At 40.9% G+C, this 23,738-nt stretch overlaps 1 protein-coding gene across 3 annotated transcripts in view; it reads right to left on the minus strand.

Moving 5' to 3' along the window:
• Window positions 1-19,382, minus strand: part of arid3c (AT rich interactive domain 3C (BRIGHT-like)) — a 96,572-nt gene extending 77,190 nt beyond the window's left edge. Inside the window, exons 1-3 of one of the 3 annotated variants that reach the window (XM_044197714.1) lie at window positions 17,516-19,382; window positions 16,652-17,296; window positions 2,893-2,973 (exon numbers count right to left, since the gene is read on the minus strand). In XM_044197714.1, coding sequence (XP_044053649.1) covers window positions 2,893-2,973; window positions 16,652-17,296; window positions 17,516-17,554 — 765 coding nt within the window. In that variant the 5' untranslated portion in view covers window positions 17,555-19,382. The remainder of the gene's footprint in view (window positions 1-2,892; window positions 2,974-16,651; window positions 17,297-17,515) is intronic. The other 2 variants (XM_044197712.1, XM_044197713.1) reach the window with 2 other exon arrangements.
• Between the last annotated feature and the right edge of the window lie 4,356 nt (window positions 19,383-23,738).

The following is a 23,738-nucleotide window of genomic DNA, read 5'->3' on the forward strand; positions in this document are numbered from 1 at the left end:
TATTCTTATTCTGTTCTTGAAAACCTATTATGAAGAGCATGTTTCAACAACTCCGACCTGCCTGACTGTCCACCCGCCCATCTGGGATAAAACTCCATTTGACAGATAATTGACTGCAGCCTTCCATTAACACCTACAGATAATTACCCAGCATCTGTCACTTCTAATTTCCACCCATACTTCATTTTGCACAACAATTCTCAACCAGGAGCCATTGATGCCCAAAGCTTTGCAGGTTTTCTTCCCAAACACACAGTTCAGAGTTTGATTCATTGACTAGTACACACACACATAGAGCTCTATATATGTTGAATTTTGCCTGTTCTTCATTCCTTTACAATTCTGCATCTATTACAGATTAAGAATATAACTTTTAACGTGAATAAGGCAGAGTTTTTAACAGGTTAGATTAATGAATCTTACCAATTATTTACATGTCACTGAATGTAATCCAGGGTTCTGCAGAAATGTCAGTACATCATTTTCTGTTTGTTGCCTCCAACTTTATGGAAGTGCAATACTAAATCACTGGAGTACTTCTTTAACACTTGGCCTGGGAAAAAATCTTTGGAGAAATGCTGACATTTACGGTGGCCCTGAGAACACGCTGCAACTTAAGAAAACACATGCAAATAGAAAAAACGCAAGCAAATTAAGAAAACATCTTCACCAATTTGACAACACATGCGCAGCATTTAGAAAACATGCTGCAAAGTGAGAAAACACAACCAAATACAGAAAGTCTGCAAGTAGCACAGGGGACGGAGTTTGCGTCCCATCACACACTTGCAATCAACATTTGCTTTTTGTTTGACCATAACAATCTTTCACTAAACCTAACCAAGGGTTTTAGTTGCAGATATTGGATCTCAAGGATCATTCAAATAAACTCTAAATGATTTCCCTGTAAATTTGCTTCTATAGCACAATGGCCAGTAGAGTTTGCTTCTCCCAACACAACCTGCATCCTACCCTGCCTCCATCTTAACTGATGACAGGGGACCATTAGAGTTTCTTTAAAAGGCAGAATAAGTAGGATTATCCTAAAAATCAATGTATAGACTCATATAAAAATAATCCCTCTCAATCATCACTTATGACCCACTAGAAGTGTGTGGCGGCGTCTGAATGTGCAGAGACGCTGCCCTCTGCCTGCCTTCCTGCAGGGCTGTGTGGAGGTGTGAGCGCTGTGAAACAATCAGAAAATAACGTTTTATTTCTCTGATTCCCTGCTGTGTTCTCGCTCATGCCGCTCCCTCTCTTCATTCATTCTCTTGCTCTCTCTCTTGCTCTGAGCTGGGGAGGAGGGGCCAACTTTGAATCATGTGTTTACAAACAGCAACCGACAAATCCTACGTATTCTGCCTTTTAAGTGGAAGAGCTAATCCTGAAAGGACCTCGCAGTGGCTCGTTGTTTTTTGCAGGTTAACTACAAATTGTGTCTTCATTTACTATTTCTAGAGCTTTCAGCCATATCCCGTGGTCTTCAGAAGAAGAAAAGAAGCCACAGATACAAACTGTGTGCTTAATATTAGTCCAAAGTTCTTCTCATGTCTCATTCTTGTATGCTATGAAAATCAACTTGCAAAGGCTTGAATCTTGGTGCATATAGCTTATCTATCACACTGAGAAACTCACTGTATATTTGTTAGTTGCATTTTTGTCATATGGCACTGTAAATGTAGCAGGGACCATTTTTTAAAACTGTCCTTCATGGTGCATTGAAGAATGTTCCAGAATCAAATAACTGACAGCTGTCAAAAATAAATACATTGTGGAAATTCAAATGCACATGACCAACAATAATCAAACATTGATTTTTGCTGTTCATTTTTTTATTTAGCTTTTAAGCTTATAGCTTTGGCCTGTGGTGACATAGGGGTCATTTTGTGAGATCAGTTGAGCCCATCATTTATGAAGGTTTCATTTTTCATTAAAAAAATGATCCAAAACTTTTAAACTGAGTTTTAGTAATACTATGTTGGGTTTGATTCAAATTTTGCTATGGAAATCATTAAATTTAAATCTGGTTTCATAATATAAAAGAATATTTCACTATGCTATGATTAACCCTAATCTCAGTTTTAAGATGAACTCAATAGCATACCAGAATCATCAATCCCAGCTCACTGTTGAAGTTTGTGCAGTTCAGAGTTCCATTTCACCTAACTGTCCTGACCTTAAATTAAATTTTGGGATTTATAATAAAATTACTAAGTGTACCTTTAAAGCTGTATTAATGGCTTTTGCACACTAGGGAAAAAAAAACATCAAATCAACGTGTTAGCAAACGTTTGTCCATTTCCACATCCAGCAGACACAGAGCAACATTAGCATTCATTTGGAGGCGTGTTTGTGTCACCTGATGGAAGTCCAGTCTTCTCTCTGTCAGCTCTGTGTTTGGTCTCCAGCAGCTCCTGAGGGAAATATCTGGCTCTTTAGCTGCTAAATGCTGTCAAAGCATTTATGTACTAGCTTGACTCACTATTATATTGGTCAGGTACAGTATATGGGAGTGTAATGCTAATATATTTTTATTAAAATGTCATGTACTGTAGGGGTAGCTCCTACCCCTGTAAGTGACTCATAACCTGACGCTATGCTCCTGCCTCCACTTTATGGCTTCTCTTGGTGAGTGGACTGACTGAGGAAGATCTCTCAGCAGAGTGTCACCTCACACTTCTCTATCAGCCACAAAGGGCATTGTCTTTCCACCAGGCTGCAGTGGTGCGAGAGGAGGGCAGGAAACATGAGCAGCAGCTATTGTTAGGCTGATGTCACCCTGTCACTCACAGCCAAATGAGTGAGGGTGGGGGGCTGTGGTGGCATCTGAGATAGCAGGTCTGTGTGAGGGGGAGATAATGATTAGTGATGGGGGGTGGAGTTACTGACCTCTTGAATCAGAGGCTCTGAACTTCCACCGCCACTTGAATTTCCCAGCTTCCTCTGTGCCAGCCCGCTGCCTCTGTCTGACTGAAGACATTTTAGAGGAAACACTTGATTATCTCTGTCTTATAGTGGAGGCAGCTCTCACACTGCAGTAACAACAAAAAACAATAACAGGTGTTATGTTCTGTGAGTAATGTCAGATAAATGCACTGGAAAAAATCGGGGAGGATTATTTCACATGGCTTTCGCCTGGATTATTATAAAATTATGATTTATTATGATGAATTCACAAAGGTTAAAAAATAACATTTATAATCTACCATCAGGCATCTGTCACAGTTACTAGTCTGCATTATCTGATCTGTTGAAAGATTCAGTTTTAAATAAGCTCACCTACTAACAACTACTGACTTTCGGTTTCACAAAAAATGTTTATGTAGAAAAACATGTTTCTTCTCAGTCAGACCTTGTCTTGGTATTAGTAGTGCTACATCACACTCACTGAGCACACTGTTTAAAGCAAAATTCCAAGCTGCACCATTCCATCAAACGGAATTATTTTAGACGTCTGATGCAATATTGTATACACACATGCCCAAAATTCAGCCTGACATATATAGTGCTGGCCTACGGTAGCTGTCCCAGTTGCATCAGTAACCAGTCCCATAGCTAGCACTGAGGACCAAGAGGTCATGTACTCTCTATTTTGTCAGGGAATTTGGGAGTTTCAGCAACTTGGGGGGGGTTACAATCTACAATTAAAAATTACACAAGGTGGGTGTGTAATTGGTTGATTCCAGTATAGACTTTATATTGAAACTTTTTAGGTAACAAAATAAAATGAATAAAGAATTCATTATTTCCCAATCAGAATTGTATTCCTTGTAGAGAAAGGTAAGGAAAAATAATGTCAGTGTTAGTAACAGAGCCAATAACAACAACTGTAGTAACAGTTGTTGAGCAGGATCACGGGGCAGCAGGTGGCCCACAAGCACAGATCCAGACTCTGCAGCTCCAGAGGTAGAAATACCTGCTGAAAGCGATAGGAGAGAGGAGAGAAACGAGAAAGCACAGAACTACAGAAGAGAGAAGATGTTGCATTAGTAACATGCAGTAACAGGATAAAAATGCATAAAGATGGAGAGGGAGAGAAGGAGAGAAGAAAGAGGTGCATCATGGGAAGTCTCCCGGCAGTCTAGGCCTATAGCAGCATAAATAAGGGATGGTTCAGGGCTCACCCAAGCCTGCCCTAACTATAAGCTTTATCAAAGAGGAAAGTCTTAAGCCTACTCTTAAATGTGGAGATGATGTCTGCCTCCTGAACCCAAACTGGGATCTGATTCCACAGGAGAGGAGCTTGATAATTGAAGGCTCTGGCTCCGATTCTACTTTTGGAGACTCTAGGAACCACAAGTAACCCTGCATCCTGGGAGCGCAGTGTTCTAGTCAGGTAATAAGGTATTATGAGATCTTTAAGATATGATGGTGCCTGACCATTAAGAGCTTTGTAGGTGAGGAGAAGGATTTTAAATTCTATTCTGGATTTTACAGGGAGCCAGTGCAGAGAAGCTAATATTGGAGGAATATGATCTCTTTTCCTAGTTCTTGTCAGTACATGTGCTGCAGCATTCTGGATCAACTGGAGAGTCTTAAGGGACTTATTCGGGCAGCCCGATAATAAGGAATTGCAATAGTCCAACCTAGAAGCAACAAATGCATGGACTAGTTTTTCGGCATCATTTTGAGACAGGATGGGCCTGATTTTTGCAATGTTACATAGAAAGAACAAAGTCCTTGAAGTTTGTTTCATGTGGGAGTTAAAGGATATATCCTGATCAAAGATAACTCCGAGGTTCCTTACAGTGGTGATGGAGGTCAGGGCAATGCCATTTAGAGTAACTATATCTTTAGATAATATGTCTCAGAGGTGTTTGGGGCCAAGTACAATAACTTCTGTTTTGTCTGAGTTTAACATTAGAAAATTGCAGGCCATCCAGGTCTTTATGGCGTTAAGGCATGCTTGAACTGAAGCTAACTGGTTAGTTTCATCTGGCTTGATCGATAGATATAATTGGGTATCATCCGCATAACAATGAAAGTTTATGGACTGTTTCCTAATAATATTGCCTAGAGGAAGCATATATAAGGTGAATAGAATCGTTCTAAGCACAGAACCATGTGGAACTCCATGACTTGGGCGTGCATGGAGGACTCACCGTTAACATGTACAAACTGAGATCGATCTGATAGATAGGATTTAAACCAGCTTAGTGCAGCTCCTTTAATGCCAATTACATGTTCCAGTCTCTGTAATAGGATGTGATGATCAATGGTGTCGAACGCAGCACTAAGATCTAACAGGACAAGTACAGAGACAAGTCCAATGTCTGATGCAATAAAAAGGTAATTTGTAATTTTCACCAGTGCTGTCTCTCTAAATGATGCACTCTAAATCCGGACTGAAAATCCTCAAATAAACTATTGTTATTTAGAAAGTCACACAACTGATGGGCAACTGCTTTCTCAAGGATCTTAGAGAGAAAGGGAAGGTTAGATATAGGTCTATAGTTGGCTAAAACCCCTGGATCAACAGTGGGCTTTTTAAGAGCGGTTTAATTACGGCTACTTTAAAGGATTGTGGTACATAGCCTGTTAATAAAGACAGACTGATCATATCCAGTAAATAAGTGCTAACTAAGGGTAAAACTTCTTTAAGCAGCCTAGTTGGATTGGGGTCTCAGAGACAGGTTGATGGCTTAGATAAACTAATCGTCGAAGTTAGCTGGAGAAGGTCGATAGGAGCAAAGCAGTCAAAATATATATCAGGTTTTACAGTTGTTTCTAAGGTTCCTGTGTTTGAAGATAAGTCGGTACCGGTTGATAGCAGGACATGATGAATTTTTTCTCTAATAGTTAAAATTTTATTATTAAAGAAACTCATGAAGTCGTTACTACTGAGGGCTATAGGAATACGTGGTTTAATAGAGCTATGACTCTCTGTCAGCCTGGCTACCGTGCTGAAAAGAAACCTGGGGTTGTTTTTATTTTCTTCTATTAATTATAAGTAGTAAGCTGCTCTGGCATGACGGAGGGATTTCCTATGTTGTATATATGTTTTAAGACTATCTTGCCAGACTAAACGAGATTCTTCCAGGTTGTTAGAACGCCATTTGATTTAAAATTTTCCCGATGTTTGCTTTAATTTGCAGGTTTGGGGGTTATACCATGGAGCTAACCTTTTTTGTTTTATTATCTTCATTTTTAGAGGGGCGATAGGATCAAATGTCGTTCACAGTGAGCCTGCTGCACTATCAACTAGATGGTCAATTTGGGAGTAGGAGTCCTCTGTTATATTGAGACATAACACTGAATTAAATGCAGATGGAATCGCTTCCTTGAATCTAGCCACAGCAATATCAGATAGACATCTAGAGTAAGAGTTTTTGCCTAATGGCGTGTAGTCCAGTAATAGCAGTTCAAAAGTTATTAAATAATGGTCTGATAAAGAAGGATTCTGTGGAAAGACTATTAAATGTTCAATTTCAATGCCATATACCAGAACAAGGTCGAGGGTGTGGTTAAAACAGTGAGTGGCTTCATGTACACTCTGACAAAAGCCAATCGAATCTAATAATGAAATAATGATCATTTTCAACATCCACGTGAATTTTGAAATCACCTACAATAATTAATTTATCTGTTTTAAGGACTAAACTTGATAGAAACTCAGATAAAAATTCAGAATAAGGACCAGGAGCGCGGTACACTATAACAAATAGAATTGGCTGTCGTGTTTTCCAGGTTGGGTGTGAAAGACTAAGAACAAGGCTTTCGAATTAGTTATAATTTAGTTTAGGGTTGATTAATAGGCTTGAGTCGAAGATGGCTGCAACTCCACCTCCTCGGCCGGTGCCTCGAGGAATGTGAGTATTAATATGACTGGGCGGAGTGGATTAATTTAGACTAACATATTCTTCATGACCCAGCCAGGTTTCAGTAAGACTCATGACCTCAGAATTTCTAAAATCCTGGTTATGGTCCTGTGTGTACCTCAGCGACTTTACTCACAGTGGGCTTCTTTCAGCAGTCTGTCTGAAAATCTCCAAAAAATCCCTGAGGTTTTCTTTCCATATATATATACACTAGTGACAGTTAAATTTGAACATTTTGTCATTTTTCTTATCATTCAACAGCTCCAGCTCCCATGAGGCTTGGACAGTGGGCCAATTATGGGTTTGCTAAGAAAAGGGGGGTGGGGCTCTATACACACACCACAAAGGGTACTAAAGTACAAAATGAATGCAAAATCTCTTTGAAGTACTCCATGCAAAGCACATGCAAAGAAGTCATATGTTAATTGATATCAAGAAGATGATGAACAAAATATTTACAAATTCAGCCTCCTTGTTTCTTTTAGTAACTAGAAATCCTCACTTTCCTTTCTTTCTGTCACTACCCAATCTGGATATGCTTTCTCCACCTCCTCATGTTCAATTTTCATCTCAGATTCATCTTATTCTTCTCACATTTCCCCACTATCCACCGCATCATGGCCACATGTGTTACGTCAAGCTGTGTCGCAAGGCATTTTGAAAATAAAATCCCCAGTGAGTGGGAATAACAGAGAGGTTCATTAATTTATGTTACACCTGATCGTTGTGGCCAATGGGACTGGACAGGTCCAGATTATCCTCAATCTGGAGCCACAGCAGAGACACTGAGACCAGGCTGCTAAAATGCGCACACACGTCTGCTTCACTATCTGAAGTGAGTATATGGGAGAGCACTGATACATAGAGGCCCCTCAGGCTTCAATAGGAATGTAATGGCATGCATTATGCACACACACACACACACCTGCACAAACACATTAATCTATGACAGGAGGCACAACAGATAGACCTGGTGTGCCCCACCTCCAAAATATGTTTCAACCCTTCCCAGGTTTCAAATTAACTCTCCAAAATTCACCTCCAACATCTCCCATCCATCCAGGATGAAAGCAGATATTCATTAACCATTTCTTTTGCTCTTTAAATACTCCCCATGCTATTCTACTCTGGTTGCCTGGTTGCGAGAAGCGCTGTGTAAAATAATAAGAGAAGTGGAAAGGGGAGGCTGGAGGGCAATTGGCACACTATCATGGTTTGGGTTAGGGGGGCAGGGAAGGTGCACAATCCAAGAAACAAGAATGAAAGCCACCCAGACCCATGACCAGGGTTAATTTCACCCAGTGTACGCAGCACAGGGAGCCAAAGTGAAACCACAACTTCCAGTTTCTGCTCCAGAATACCTCATTCAAAATCGCACTGACATTTGTAATAACGCTGATTACTAAAAATCCAGCCCTACCACATAACCTTATTCAACAATATGTTGTCCATTTGACTCCATTTGTTGGAGCCTAGCTGCCTGGCCCCTAATTAAGGTTGGTAGCTCTACCATTGTGGACACACTGACAGGACAGAAGTGAACACCTCAAAGGGCTCATCATACAAAAACCGATTCAGCAGCCACGACAGATCCTTCTCAGTGCACCACAGAGACCTTGACACACAAACACAGTCTTTTATGGCAGCAATCTAATCTGCTAGCTTGGCATTTGACTATCAGTGATTACTCAATCCTGTTAGCGCAGAGCAACTACCCAGGTGGCACATGCAAATCTCCAGTCATTGACTGTACAGCTTTTGATTACATACAATTGGGTCAAAAAAAATGCTAAATGGCCATTATAAGGAATGCAAATGAGGCTGAAGGCCACGTATATTGAAGAATCAGTGAATTTTCTGCCCTGGGTTTGTTACCTTTTAACCTCTGCAGGTGGAGAATGATCTGTGTGCATGGTGCAGTGGCTTTTACATTCAGTCTTTCGGGGAGAAAAACACAGAAGTAGAAATGACATGGCCATTTTTCTCGATGCATATTAATGTATTTCACAGCAGTACCAACCTGCTCACTGCTGTAGGGAAATGTAAACTGCACACTTTGAAAAAATATCCATGGTAACAAGTCATTTAGTCTCAGATTCTTCGGTCTACATTAATTTTTTTAAGTTGAGAAACTTTGGCTACTGGAATGAGAGTTTGCAGGGTTCATTTGACTGCAGAATTTATAGAACAATCTTGTTTTAAGGTTTTCTGGGAATTAGAAAAACTGTTTATTTGGTCCAACCAACATAAAGTCAATGACACGAAAACAAGAAAAAAAAGACAATGTTCGGTATCTCTTAAACTTAAATATTAATTTAGCAAAACTTTCACTGATTAATTTCCTGATAATAAGTGTCATTGAAAATAACGTTATTATGTAGTGCAGATTGATTAGTGAAGTCTGCACCATGCAACACATAGACTTTTCCCCATTGGAACTTTTCCAGGGACACAGGAGCCTTTTTGGGAAAACTTGACCAAAGGAACCAGGGTCTAAATTTTGTTCCTGGACCATAGATACAGGCCCCAATACACCCCCTGCTTCAGGGGCAGTACTTTTCTTACTGCTTTTGTTTCGTCTTTATGGTTCTTCAGATGAGTGGAAACACAAACAGGACTGAGTGACTTTTAGTTCCCTTGTTAAGTTTCTTGAACTCCATAGTTCCTGGGATTATTTGGTAAGGGCTATTAACATAACTTTGAAAACAACAAATGCAGAAATGTTCATTGTGGATAACCTACATCAGGCAATTAAGAAGTTTCTTCAAGTTGACTTTCATAATGTACTAAAATGAATGGAACCCAATGGCTGCCTGGAAGATGTCAAAAACACAATTCAAAAATCGAAAACTCGATGGGATGCCTTGCAAAACGGTCAGGGTTACTATAAAGTATACATGAGTTGTTGTTAAATCATGCTAAACCACTGGTACGGGTTATGGTTAGTGAGCTCTACGGTAATAACTTAGTCTTACAAAGAAGTGTTCAGACTATATGCAGAGCTAATTTTAGTGGAGTCGCAACTACAAACAAACCCAATAAAAAGACAAAAATGGATGCAAACAGATTGCAAATTGAGGTGTAGAAGCATCCATGCAAGTTGAAAATGTTTTAGCTTGAGTGAAACATTGATTCTAATCCAGAGGGTCTGGAGGAAGGAGCTTCGACTGCTTGGGGCGAATAAATGGGGACTGCTGTAACACTCCAGCGGTCAAATTCATGCAAATGATACAAGGCGAAAATTTCCTTCACATTCAGTCTGAACACACCTCTACACCTATACAAATGACAAACCTCATGACAGCACGGTATCAGGGAGATAGAGCAAGAGTAAAAATGTAAAAATGACCAAGTTATTTTGGATCCAATCGGCTTTCAATGTATCAAGTCAACGGAAAATTTTCCCAGTATTACTTAGAATCATCAGTTGGATTTTTGATATTACAAATACAGTGTTGACAGATGATGAGTTTTTAACCAAATCATCATTGTATTGTGTCACTGCATTTTGCAAATCACATCTCATTTCATGACTCTCGGTTTCACTTCACAAGCTCTTATTACTTATGCCCTTTCATTTTTGTGACATCGTCCCCTCATAGCGAGCCTGCTCAAAACCTAATAATTGAACCCTTAAGGGCCTCTCAGGGCCCCATAACTAACAATGTGAAGCACTGCACCATTATATTGCGTTACACCACATTTCTCCTAGAACAATGTTAGCAGCAACGACACGATGTGCAAAGATCTACAAACTGATATACACATGCATTCAATCAAAGGACAACACGTCGTCATGGTAATTCTGAGGTCCCCCCAACAATGGCAGGATGGAAAAAGCGAGTCAGAGACCCGGTTGTGAGGCAATGTTTGCCCAACAGTCAGATCTCGTAAACAGAGAGGGGGGCTTTTGCAAGCAGCTGCAGAAATTCCAGGCTGCTGCGATTAAAAAGTAACACCCACATTGAGGGTGGGGAGGGTGTTTGAACAAGCTAACCCTGCCTCTGTTTTAATGAAAAGAGAGGAGCCACTTGCAGTAAAAACAAGTATGTCTCAATGGTACATTGTGCCAAGCCCAGTTTTCTCTGCACGCCGACTCCCAGGTCCCTTCACGCAGCCATACAGAATGAAAGGGAAAGACATCCAACATACTGTCATCCCAGCACAGTGGAGGCTCCGCAAAGGGACCGGGCTGTGGAGGTGTCTGTGAGTGTTAGAGTGTGTGTGTGTGTGTGTGTGTGTGTGTGTGTGTGTGTGTGTGTGTGTGTGTGTGTGTGTGTGTGTGTGTGTGTGTGAGGAGGGAGGGGGAGTGAGGGGATCAATGTCCTACTGATACCAGCGTTCCTGCAAGTTTCATCAACTTAGAACTAAGATGTTTCAAGACCCTTCCAATAATACTGTGAATGGAAAAAAGTTACATTTGATCATTGGACATTTTGAAAATACAGCAAATGTAACTTTTGCATGCATGACTGGTTTCATGTCATCTCAGAGCTCACCAAGAAACTATATTTTTGATATTTCTGATACAATTATTGAGTAATAATTTTTTTGAAAATGAATCAGTGACTTGATCTTGATAATCGATTAATCATTCGAGTCATGTTCCATAACACTGTAAACTGAATACTTTGGGTTTTGCTGATAGTCAGATAAATAACAAATAATGAAAATAATTAATGGAAAATGTAATTTATCACTGAAATTCAAGGTACTAAAGGCACGGTTCTTTATTTAACACTGATGCATCGAGCAACTTGGCATATTTTGTTAAATGAAGAAAAGCATAAAGACATGTTATATTCCCCAAACTAAGGTTTCAAAAAAAAATATTGCTTTTGTATCAGTCGTGGCTTGATTAATTTCTACCTAATAAGTAATCTACCTCTGAGGATTGTATACACACTGTCACTTCCAAGTTCCCATCATGTACAGACTACACAGAACATCATTCTGTGCCCAGAGATCACAGACCAGTACTCCTATGTGGATTAACGTTACCTGGCCCCAGGTTTTCTGTGTAGAAATGAGTTTTTGGTCATTTAAATAAACACAACTGTAGTCAGGAATATGGACCATGTGAGCATGAATAAATAAAAAAAATGTGGTCTTAAAATAGATTCTGTAACATCGCCCCTCTACAAAATAGGACCAAAGTATCAGGACCAGGCTTAGTGGACACTGTACTCAACTGGTGCAAATATAAAACATTAGTGATGAAGTTGCCCCCCCCCCCAAAACACACAAAATCACCGTCCTCTCCAAGATTGAGGGAACTCAGTACTGTCTTTTTCTTTTGTTAAGAGGTATGACAATATTAGACTTGCTGCTAGAGCTTGGAAACTCCAGTTGTATGAAAAGAAAACACAAGTGTACAGTTTTGGTTTGGTCTGCATTGTTCACATGCAAAATTTATGTGCACAAATTCTTTGCATTTCCATGTTATAATTTTGGTTCAAACACTATGTGCTATGGCTTTACGGCAATGAAACCGAAAACTTCTTGGAACCAGATCCTGACCAATAAATAGTCCGGAGCTGATATATCAGTCCGTATCATGAATATGTCCGCTGAAATGTCAGTAAAGATATGTTTGAGGTTGTTCAGAAACAGCGGCTCCATTACATAGTTTGCCTTCCGGAGAGCGCTGACAAGTAGAGTTTTACACTAAAATGTCACACAGTGCATATCCGGCTCACAGTTCTTTAATGACCATATTTAAGGGATCCTTATTGCAAATGTTTAAAAATGTGTGTTTAAAAATGAATAAAAGTAAAATACAAATATTGTTATAGTTTTTTTTTTATAAATCACTCAAATATCAATATGAAAGCCATCTTATGTTCTCTCACTGTAACATTCCAGTACAGCTGTCGGTGTTTGATCTTATTCCAAAGCTCAGTGTACAGCTGAGTCTCAGCAATGACGCGAGACGAAGAGGAAACTGCCTCTCAAGCGGACACTTTAAGACACAACTGGTTTCTAAAAAATTCCTGAAACAAGTTGATTTGAATGGAAAACATGAATATAAATCTTAATGCGACAGATCGATTCAGTTGTTTTGACAAAATCTGATTTTAAGAACTCAATAACAATGAATTTGAAAAAATGTAATTTAATAAAAGGGAAGATATTTTTGCAGTGCACTAGTATCAAGAACATTACACTATTCTGAAAACATTTAGATTTGTCATATGTCTTCGCCTCTTTGCTTGTTTTAAGAAAACGGGCCTTAAAGGACCTACCAGTGTACCACGTGACGTGAAGATGGATATTTTTGCTGCGTGGATGATTTGAGTGGCAGGGGGAGGGGAGTGAAATCATACACCAGTACAGCTGCCGCTCCCTCCTCCTCCACTTTTCTACGGTTGTTGGAAAAACAAGCTGGAAGGAGTGGCTCCCCAGACACAGGCCCATATACTGCCATGCTTCACCCAGGGGAACGTCACGTCTGATGCTTCACAATCTGTGTGCTGTCTGCCTGGGAGGATTCCTAGCAATAATTCAAACATTTTCAACATGCTGCAAACACACCGCTCTTAACAAGTTATGCAGTCTCATATTCAGCCCTCAGCCATTATTTCAGGAAGCTTCTACAAATGACAACAACACAGAATAAGAACACTGAACTATAATTAAGGAAATGACTCTTGACTGTAAGAAATTCTTGAAGCAAGTTCATTTGTATTGGAAACTGGAATTTCCACTCTTTTAAAAGGAAAATAATACTAAGGTTCAATAATGACTTGTCCAGGCGGAGGTTTCTTGTAGTGCAGCTCCAGATTCTGCAGATTAAAGCCCGAATGGTACAGTCCTGAACCCCAGACACACTGCCATTCAGCTGCCAGTCCGCGTTCACGCCGGGACCTCTGCCACCGAGGTTATGTCGTTCTAATACTTCTGACAATGTCTTGATAAAGGTTGGTGGACTGTGTCTGATATGTTGCATTTTAAAAATATATTATAATGCTGTCAATGAACCAAACCAAATACTAAAACACATGCAAAGGTGAAACCCAAACATTAAGAGAAATGTGCTTTAAAGGAAATGCACACAGCAGAACAGAAGAATATTCTAAAACGCACACATCCACTTCCAAGTGATTTTGTTCTTGTGTTGGTGGTTATTTTGGGGGAAGCAGCTGTTTGGGTGGAGATGTGAGTTCATATGAGCCAGTACTGAATCCTAAGTGTACTCTCCTCCACCTTCCCATGATATCTTATACTGCGGTATTATGTCAGGCTCACACTCCCGTGCCAAGAAGAAGCATGGCCGAGTGTGTAACAGCACGCGATTTTGTTTCTGTTTCGTAATAGTCTGGCACCGAGCCAACTCCCAGCTACACACACACACACACACACACACACACACACACTGCCAGACAGGGAGATCCCAGCATTTTTGGGTGTGAGCCAGGCTGGAATACCACCACGTCCAGTTTCCTGCATTTCCTGAGCCGCCCTCTCCCCCTTTCCCTCTCTCTCCCTCTCTCTCTCTCTTTCTCCCCCTCTCCCCCCTCTCTCTCTCTCTCTTCTCCCTCTCTCCCCCTTTCCCTCTCTCTCCCTCTCTCTCTCTCTTTCTCCCTCTCTCCCCCTTTCCCTCTCTCTCCTTCTCTCTCTCTCTCTCTCCTTCTCTCCCCCTTCTCTCTCTCTCCCCCTCTCTCCCTCTCTCTCTCTCTCCCTCTCTCCCCCCCAGGTCTTTTGTCGTCTCAGCTCAGCATCTCTCTCTCTCTCCTCCTCTCCCCCTTCTCTCTCTCTCTCCCTCTCTCTCTCTCTCTCCCCTCTCTCTCTCCTCTCTCTTTCTCCCTCTCTCCCCTCTCCTCCCTCTCTCTCTCCCCTCTATCCCTCCCCCCTCTCTCTCTCCCCTCTTTCTCTCACCCCCTCTCCCCTTCTCTCTCTCTCCCCCTCTCTCTCTCCCCCTTCTCTCTCTCTCCCTCTCTCTCTCCCCTCTCTCTCTCTCTCTCTCTCCCCCCCAGGCCTTTTGTCGTCTCAGCTCAGCATCTCTCTCTCTCTCTCTCTCTCTCTCTCTCTCTCTCTGGAATGTATTTTATGTTTTACTGTCTCGTCTTTTTAGATTCTGCCGTCCGTCGTCTCCTGTTGGCTCATTAAAAGGTGAAATAAGTTTCAGCAGCTGCCTGTCGCCATTCTGTGCACTAAGTATTTGGGTCGTGGTTACCTTTTAATTTCATTTAAGAATGTAAAATGATATGTAAATAAAAACAAAAGCAATACAAATGTCAAGAAATCAACGGTTTTTGTCAGAATATATGCATCCAGCACTGAAGTCTGCAGAAGTGATTCAGGAGCTACTGTAACTTTTGGTTCAGATCAGATTAAAACTTCTCCGCCTCACTGGGGCCTTCTTATATTTAGCCGACATCTTGTTCCTATTTCCAAAGATGCGTTTACTGCCTTCAAATGTGGTTTTGTTTTGCAGCTTTGAGCATGCTTAGTATGCTGGCTCCACTCTGTCTGCCTAGCAGCCATAAGCATCCTTTTATTGTCCCATGACCATTACACTGAATGGCTACATACAAATGACCCCCACAATAACTGCACATCCTGAGGAATCTTTGAAGCGGCTAGCCTGATTTCACACGGAGCACGCATGCACGGCCACAGGAAGGTTGTCTTGATGAGAATAAGAGTTTTCAGTAAAAAGTAAACAAGGTGTACAGATGTTTAATACATCTGCTGAGGTTTTTGCGCTGTTCATAAGATGTAATAGCTTGAGCAATTAACACTTACATCATATCCTGTGATGGTAAATGTGAAGCAAGCTATCCACTCAAAGGCCTATGAAGCGGACACACATAACCCATAAACACAATAATTGTAAATACAGCGGCATTAATGAATCATAGATGTGAAGAGGCTCACCTCACCATCCTCCGCACTACTGGTTCCAGCCCCTATTCAAATTGCATTTCCATGCATTGAGTTGCTTTAATGTGCAGTGCTAATGCAGTCGCTAATGTACACATCACATTTAGGGAAGTCTGTAAATGATCCATCATAAATAAAAAATGAGTAGAGGTCTGCCTGCTGCAGGCTGGAAATATACAGACAGCTGGATATCAATCAAATAACTTCCTGTCATCAACTAGCTGCTGACAAAACAGGAGCAACGCCTTCAATACAATGAATCATATAGGCACTAAAGACATTACAGATAATAATTATTAACTACATTAATAAGAACAAAGTTTGGTCTTTGACTGACCACAGCTTCTGGAAAACCTAAATCTATTTCTTAATAACTCTTATAACTGTATTACTGCCAAATTGAAAGCCTTTTAAAAACCTCTGAAATGTGTTCTCATTAACGGTTTATAACTGATGAAAACATGCGGTTATAAATAATGCTCAAATAATCCAGATCCTCTGCAGGTTGCACTGTCCAGTCTGCCAAAGGGATTTGTCACAACCTGGCAACTTAAAAGTTGTTCTTATTAATCTTACAGCTGATCTATAAAGCCTTGGTAAATGACTTATTATCCATTAATAAAGCTATTAGTTACAGCTTATACTCCTTTATAACTGATGCCTTGTTAGAAAGTTCCAGTCTCAGTCCAATTTCCAACTTTTTACAGCAGCAACTTCATAAGACCAAACTACATCACTGACATGCAGTACATAATCTTCATATTTTTCTTCACAAAGTGCAATACAGCAGTATCAAGTGATGATCATGTTATGATGTCCAGTGGCCAGAGCACGGCACAGAAAGCCCAACGTTCCCAAAGACATGAAGGTCTGTGAGAGGAGCAGGGGTGAGGAGCTCACACCTTCCCCCGCAGGAGCTGCTCCTCCAGACGGGGCTGTCTTACCTGTTTGAACTGCTCCTCGTAGGTCCACTCGTGGTGCTGGGACTGCGGGTGCGCCGATGGAGACTCTCCGCGGTGGGCCGGGGCGAACGACGCCGGGGCTCTAGCCATGAGATGCGTCGGGGCGCTCTTCGGAGGCAGACACGCTCCCTGGAGCGAGGAGTGTAGGTGCTGGTAGTGGTTCAGCCCGGCATCGTCTTCACCCTCCTCCTCCTCACCCACGATCTCCTGGTCGGTCATGTCATCTCCCTCCTCGTCCCGCTCCTTATCGTCGCTGCTCGGTCTGGACGAGCTCCCGTCCTCGTCGGCTCTGCGGGCCTCCATGTGTGGGAGCGTCACACCGGAGGACGAGTTGGCAACTCCGGCGGCCAGGGCGCCTCGCATCGCCGCCTGGTAGTGGCGGAAAGCCAGAGCCTGTTGGTGTATCTGGGACTCCACCATGGAGCGGAGGTCTTTCTCTGTCTCCGCCTGCCGGAGCTTCTCCTCCAGGGCCAGCCGAGCTGCCTGTTGCCGCTGCAGGTTCTCCATGACCGCCTCTAGCTTCATGCCGCCGCTGCCGGGCTGGTGGGACTGGGCGCCGGGGAACGGGCTGTGGGAGGAGGCGGAGGGAGCCTGGAGGTGAAGGCTGCCGGACGGGAAAGAGCCTTGCTGCGAGGGGACGAGAGGACGGGCGAGTAATGATTAGCATGATAGCACTTTACAAGATGAAATATCAGCCTCATTCCACACACTGAGACTTTTAAACGTAGTCTAATAGAAAGATTCAAACCTGGAAAAACACTGTTAAACTGTCCAAATCCAAAGTTGTGAAGTGTGTTACAGTACTAGCCAAATGAAAAAGAAGACTAAATCAAGTGCACGGCTTACCAAAGCAGATGTAGTCGCTATGCTTGTGTTATCAACCATGCTGCTCTCCGTCAGATGCGCCCAAATGTTTCCGGCCAGGTCAGAGTCTTCCTTCGGTCCTGCCAGCGCTCCGCGATCAGCATCCAGATATGTGGCTCTCGGTGGCTGGCGGAATAAATACTTGAAATGAGTTTGGTGTTGGATGGCGGAGCCCCGAGCTGCTTTTGGCAACAAGTGGCAACTGTAGTGAGAATGACCTCTGGAGGCAGAGATCAGCCCTCCTGCTCCATCTGCTCAGCACGTCAGCAGAGCCAGGGCCCAGGAATGGGAAATGAATTAACCTTTACTTTTTGGATTGTCTGAACGCAGTTGCCATACAACATGGAAAACAGGTTTTTAAAACTTCATTTTTTCAAACTTCTGTAAAGCTACATCATAAATACATGATAATATGCAGGATTATTGATAGAGTTGTATCTTTCCCTGTCATGGTACATGTACATTTATATTGCAATATTCATGTAAATATAGTGATACAGTAGATGCTCCAAAGTCATTTGAGAAACTTGATCTACTGCTGTCTTTATTAATAGAGCCTAATAAGTAATACAATTAATTTACATTCATTTCTATATATGAGATTCTTAAAATATTATTTTGTATGTTTTTAACAATAGATTGATGTTCACTGTCACCTGTGTATTCCTGGGATGTGTGTGTTCAGTAATTTTCTTTCCACATAAAAGCTCCATTTGAAGTGGAAACTGAACTTTCAGTGTCTGTTTCTGACTAACCCGACCTGACAAAGCAAGATACTTCGTCACACTGATGCAAAAATCATATGAAGCAGTCCTGCTCATTGATTTGCTGCACTGGCTACAATGACCTGCAGTAATACACCCAGAGATATTAACAGGAGAGATACACCTGTATAAATATATTAAATATTAGAATGTTGGAAAGAGTACAGTCTAGACCTGCTCTATAGGAAAAGTGCAGTGAGATAACTTCTGTTATGAATTGGCGCTATATAAATAAAATTGAACTGAAAACAGTATGGAAATTTTGCTGATGGTTGACAAATTTATATTGTCATATCGCCAGCCCTTCTGGGACCTTTCACCTGGATTTTCACATGTATGGTCATCAGCACATGAAACATGTTACATCTCATGTGTGCTTACAGATGGAGAGAAAAAGGACACCTGTCCACCACTGACTGCCACACTAACCCAACATATGTTATCTATAGTTATCACATATTCAATTAACTGCTGTTCAATGCTGTTTTAAGTGAAGAACTATTATACTATATGTCCGTGTCTGCGCTGCAGTGTAAACATAATGTCTGTGAACCCTGCAATTGGCCGCCATTTATCACAGTGACCCTACAATTAAGGCTCACTGTGATGTAGGATATATCATTTGGCTGAAGCAAATCAATTATCATCAGCAGGGTCAGCACTCAGCTGCTTCTTCTGGGAACTCAGTTAAGATCCGTACGTTAAGAAAGCTGTTTGAGCGTCATTTTAAAAGAGGTTTCCAAAATGTACTTCAGCTGTGCCACTGCCAGATTTGCTCGTTTTATTAAATTAGTTCATCTGTTACTTGCTGGCTAAAATGTATACGCTGTAAATGTTTTCATGGAGTCATGTAAAAGGCAAATTACTGCCACTTTGTGAGTGACCACTACTATAAAAAGAATATTAATAGGAAGAAAAAGAATCCCACATACATTACTTTTACCTACGGTTTTGTAAAGCAAAGTGAGGGGCTGTATTTGAACCTTTTTCTGGTCATTTCTTTTATTCAGAATTTATGTATTTATCTAAAGAATGTTATGTTTTGTGAACTTTTGACTATATTTTTGTACTTTACAATAAAAGGAAATTGTACTGAACAGACATTAAGTTTTTCCAAGTTCTGTTTATTGTAGTTACTTTTAAACTACTAATCAGGTATTTTAGGGAAAAGGCATTAAAGTGGTTAACTAGTTTAAATTACTTGTCTGCCAGTTAACTGTAGGATTCATTTTTATCTCATCAATTTGTAGTAGCCATATGTGCTGAGATGAGTTTATGCACAGTGATGTTTTAGATGTGTTAGTTTTAGCATATCAGCAAGGGCGAGGTAGATTAGTAAGACGACTTGCTAGCTGATGAGGAAGAAATGCTAATGATCATTTCCTGTATTAACTTATTGTATTTACTTATTGTACACACAGTTATTTACTCTATAAAAGCATTACACATATCTTTCCATACATGGCTTATAAGTTTATTTATTTCTGTGTGTAGTATTTTAACTTTAAACTTTCTAGCAGCCCTGGAGTGTAAGCGGGCATACACTATAGAGGGCTGACACAGTGTGGTGTAGAACAGCGCTGTCTAGTGGCAGTTCAGAAGACTTCACTGGAGCAGCTGAACTCTCCCGAGCTGACATGACAGACTGAGGTACTGCCTGCAGAGTGTCACACTTCACACATACATAGACCTGAAAGTGAGACCCATTTTAAATTAAAAAGAGTTTTTTGCCTTTGCTCTCTGTCCCTCTTTCCTCTCTCCTCCTCTCCCTCTCCATCTGTAAACATTTTTTTCCCATTAATGCATGTTACTATCGTCTGTCTCCTGTAGTTTTGTACTTTCTCGTCTCTCTCCTCTCTCCTTCTGTCGCTTCCAGCAGGTATTTCTGCCTCCGGAGCTGCAGAGTCTGGATCTGTGCTTGTGGGCCACCTGCTGCCCCCGTGTTCCTGCTCGACAACTGCTACCACAATTGTTTTTATTGGCTTTGTTACTGATGCTGACATTATTATTCCTATAGCTGTCATTCATATTATTATTAATTTATTAATATTACCACTACCATTACATTATTACTATTTTAAAATTCTAGGAGGAATTTGCAAGGTTTCTGCCTGTTAAAGGAAGTTTTTTCTTGCCACTGTGGCCAAGTGCTTGCTTATGGTGGGATTTGTTGGGTTTCTAAATAATATTGGAAAGAGTATGGTCTAGACCTGATCTATAGGAAAAGTGCAATGAGATAACTTCTGTTATGAATTGGCGCTATATAAATAAATAAATTGAATAATGGTATACTGAGATCTGAAACAAATCATGCCTTTTCACTCAGTGTGGTGATGGTTTTGCCCTATACACCCTGTTGGTGAACAGTATCTATCATGCATACACTACCTCAATAAGACAATAAAGAAACCCCGTAAATATTCAATAAAACTTGTTTGGTTTTCTTGTGCGAATGGATTTATTGGGGTGGGAGAGAGAGGAAGAGGTAGACAAGGGAGAGAAAAAGCAGAGCAGATGTGTACATCAATAATGATCAGTGATATTGACCAGCTACTGGAAACATATAAAAACCCTGGATGGGTAGAGGAGACCTAGTCCCATTTTTTGCTGTAAATCAGTTCAACAAATGTTGTGTCTGTTGTAAACATAGGCTCTTAATACAAACTGTCCTAACGTAGATAATGAATTAAGAAATAATTTCTTTTCTCTTTTTTGTTGCAAGATGTTTTTGCTAAACAAACACTGTCATACTGAATACAGAAGAAATAATAACAAAATAGATTTTTACTTTAATCCTTCAACAATTAGGCCTACTCCATTACGGGAGAGAGAGAGAGACAAACTGAGGGTGACAAAGATGCAGTGGTTTTCAGAAAGTGTACAGTTTTCTCGTTGGCAGGACAAACATGGACTACAAGTCCATACAGACTGAGACGATATCTGTCAGCACTACTCTGCCCCCCACTCTATTCTGACTGATGTGCTGCAGTAAGCGTATTGTCTCATTTCCGGTCGCCAGTGTTTGTGTGTTACTAGTAGCGCATTTTAGCTACTCTAGCTCATCAGTTAATTTTGTTCGATTCTTTATTATAGTGACTAACTACCTGCTATACATTTGGATACTTTATTGTTGGAACTCCCTGAGTTTTTATCCAGTCTTGTGTTAAATTATGATAGAATTCTTCTTTGTGGTGATTTTAATATCAATGTTGATGACTCTTCTAATGCCCTTGCTGTTGATTTTGTAATTTACAGTTTTGTACTTTATAAGAGGATGGTGAAGGATGTAAGCACACGTCATTTCTCTGCACTTATTTCTGCCCATCAGCACAACCCCAGATTCCTGTTTAAGACTGTGGATCAGTTAGTTAACCCAGACTCTCCTTGTGCTCCTGCTGATTGTGATGCTGATTGTGAAAAGTTTCTTTTGCACTTTGCTGGAAAGGTGGAGTTAATAAGATCTGATATCACCCCAAATCCTGCCTTTTTAGATGTGGATCACCCGCTCAGGGATTCTTTGAGCAATTTTTCTGCTGTTACTCTGCCTGAACTCGCAGACATCATGTCGCTTATGAGAGTGTCCGACAGCCCTCTGGACAAAATCCCAACTAGGTTTTTATTGGAAGTTATGGATTGTATTGCGCCCCTTTTACAAATTATTTTTAACAGCTCGCTGTCTACTGGCTGCGTCCCTGATTACTTTAAAACAGCTTGTGTCCAGCCAGTCCTAAAAAAACTGTTCTTGATCCCACCCTCCTGGATAACTATCGCCCAATCTCCAAATTGCCTTTTATTTCCAAGATTCTTGAAAAACTTGTATCCAAGCAGCTTCTTGCTGCTGTGGAAAACAATAATACCATTGAAAAGTTCCAATCTGGCTTTCGTCAACACCACAGCACTGAGACAGCTCTTCTCAAAGTCACCAATGACCTTTTAATGAATGCAGATGCAGGCATGTGTTCAGTTTTTCTGCTGCTGGACTTAAGTGCTGCCTTTGACACAATTGATCACAGCATTCTTTTAGATAGACTGAGGCACTGGGTGGGCATATCTGGCACTGCACTAGACTGGTTCTCATCTTATCTGTCCAATAGGAAATTCTGTGTCACCATTAATAACTTCATGTCATCCTTTTCCCATATCAAGTATGGTGTGCCTCAAGGTTCAATTCTGGGACCAATACTGTTCTCCTTATACATGCTTCCTTTGGGTGATGTAATTCGCAGACATGGTATTTCTTTTCATTGTTATGCGGATGACACACAGTTGTACCTCCCTGTCAAGCCCACTGACCTTAGTACGCTGAGTTCTCTGCAGGACTGCCTGTCTGACATAAAACACTGGATGTCAATAAATTTTCTTCAGCTCAACTCAAATAAAACTGAAATCCTTGTTATTGGGCCCCAACATATCACTAAACAAATACTGCCATCTACTGGTAACCTGTCACAACATATCAAGCCTGTTGCAAGAAATCTTGGTGTCCTGTTTGATAGCAATTTATGTTTTGAGCAACATATCACTAAGCTTGTCCAATCATGTTTTTATCACCTCAGAAACATTGCAAAAATCCAATCTATTTTAAATCTTAGTGATGCAGAAACTGTTGTGCATGCTTTTATCTCCTCACGCCTCGATTATTGTAGCAGCCTGTTCACTTGTCTTAATCAAAAAACGTTGACATGACTGCAGACTGTACAGAACTCAGCTGCTCGGCTGTTAACCAGGACCAAGAAGTACAACCACATAACACCTGTTTTAGCTTCTTTATATTGGCTCCCTGTTTGTTTTAGGATTGATTTTAGTTGATTACTTTTAAGGCTCTTCATGGCCTGGCTCCAGACTATATTTTAGACCTTGTAATCCCTTATGAACCTTCACGTAGTTTGAGATCTTCGGGCAGGGGTCTCCTGCCCCGAGGCTCTGGAACAACTTGCCTGAAGAAATTAGGTTGTCTGAGTCAGTGTCTTCGATTAAGTCTCTTCTCAAAACACATTTTTATCTGAAAGCAGATCCTGATTTTACCTGAACTGGCTGTTTATTTTATTGTTTATTTTATTGCTTTTATGTATTTTATTTCTTTATATTTCATCATTCACTCACTTATTTATCTTGTTGTGAAGCACTTTGTACTTTGTTTTGATAAGTGCTCTATGAATAAAGTTTTATTATTATTATTATTGTTATTAAAACATACACTAGTTCTGCTGAAGCACTCATAGCGCTCTCCTTTTAATGACTTTTTCGCTAATCCCACAGTTTCGGCTCCCATCTGGAAGTCATGCTCAATTGAGAATGACTTCCAGATGGGAGCCGAAACGTCTTGATTCTGAAAACAGTGTCCAGATGACTACGACTGAAACCTTTTCTACAATAGAACACTCCTGGACGAATGAGGGACTACACCGTGCTATTCAGTTTTGCTAGCTACCGTTCTTTAG

The sequence above is a fragment of the Siniperca chuatsi genome, linkage group LG5, assembly GCF_020085105.1.
Source record: "Siniperca chuatsi isolate FFG_IHB_CAS linkage group LG5, ASM2008510v1, whole genome shotgun sequence".
NCBI classification, from domain to species: Eukaryota; Metazoa; Chordata; class Actinopteri; order Centrarchiformes; family Sinipercidae; genus Siniperca; species Siniperca chuatsi.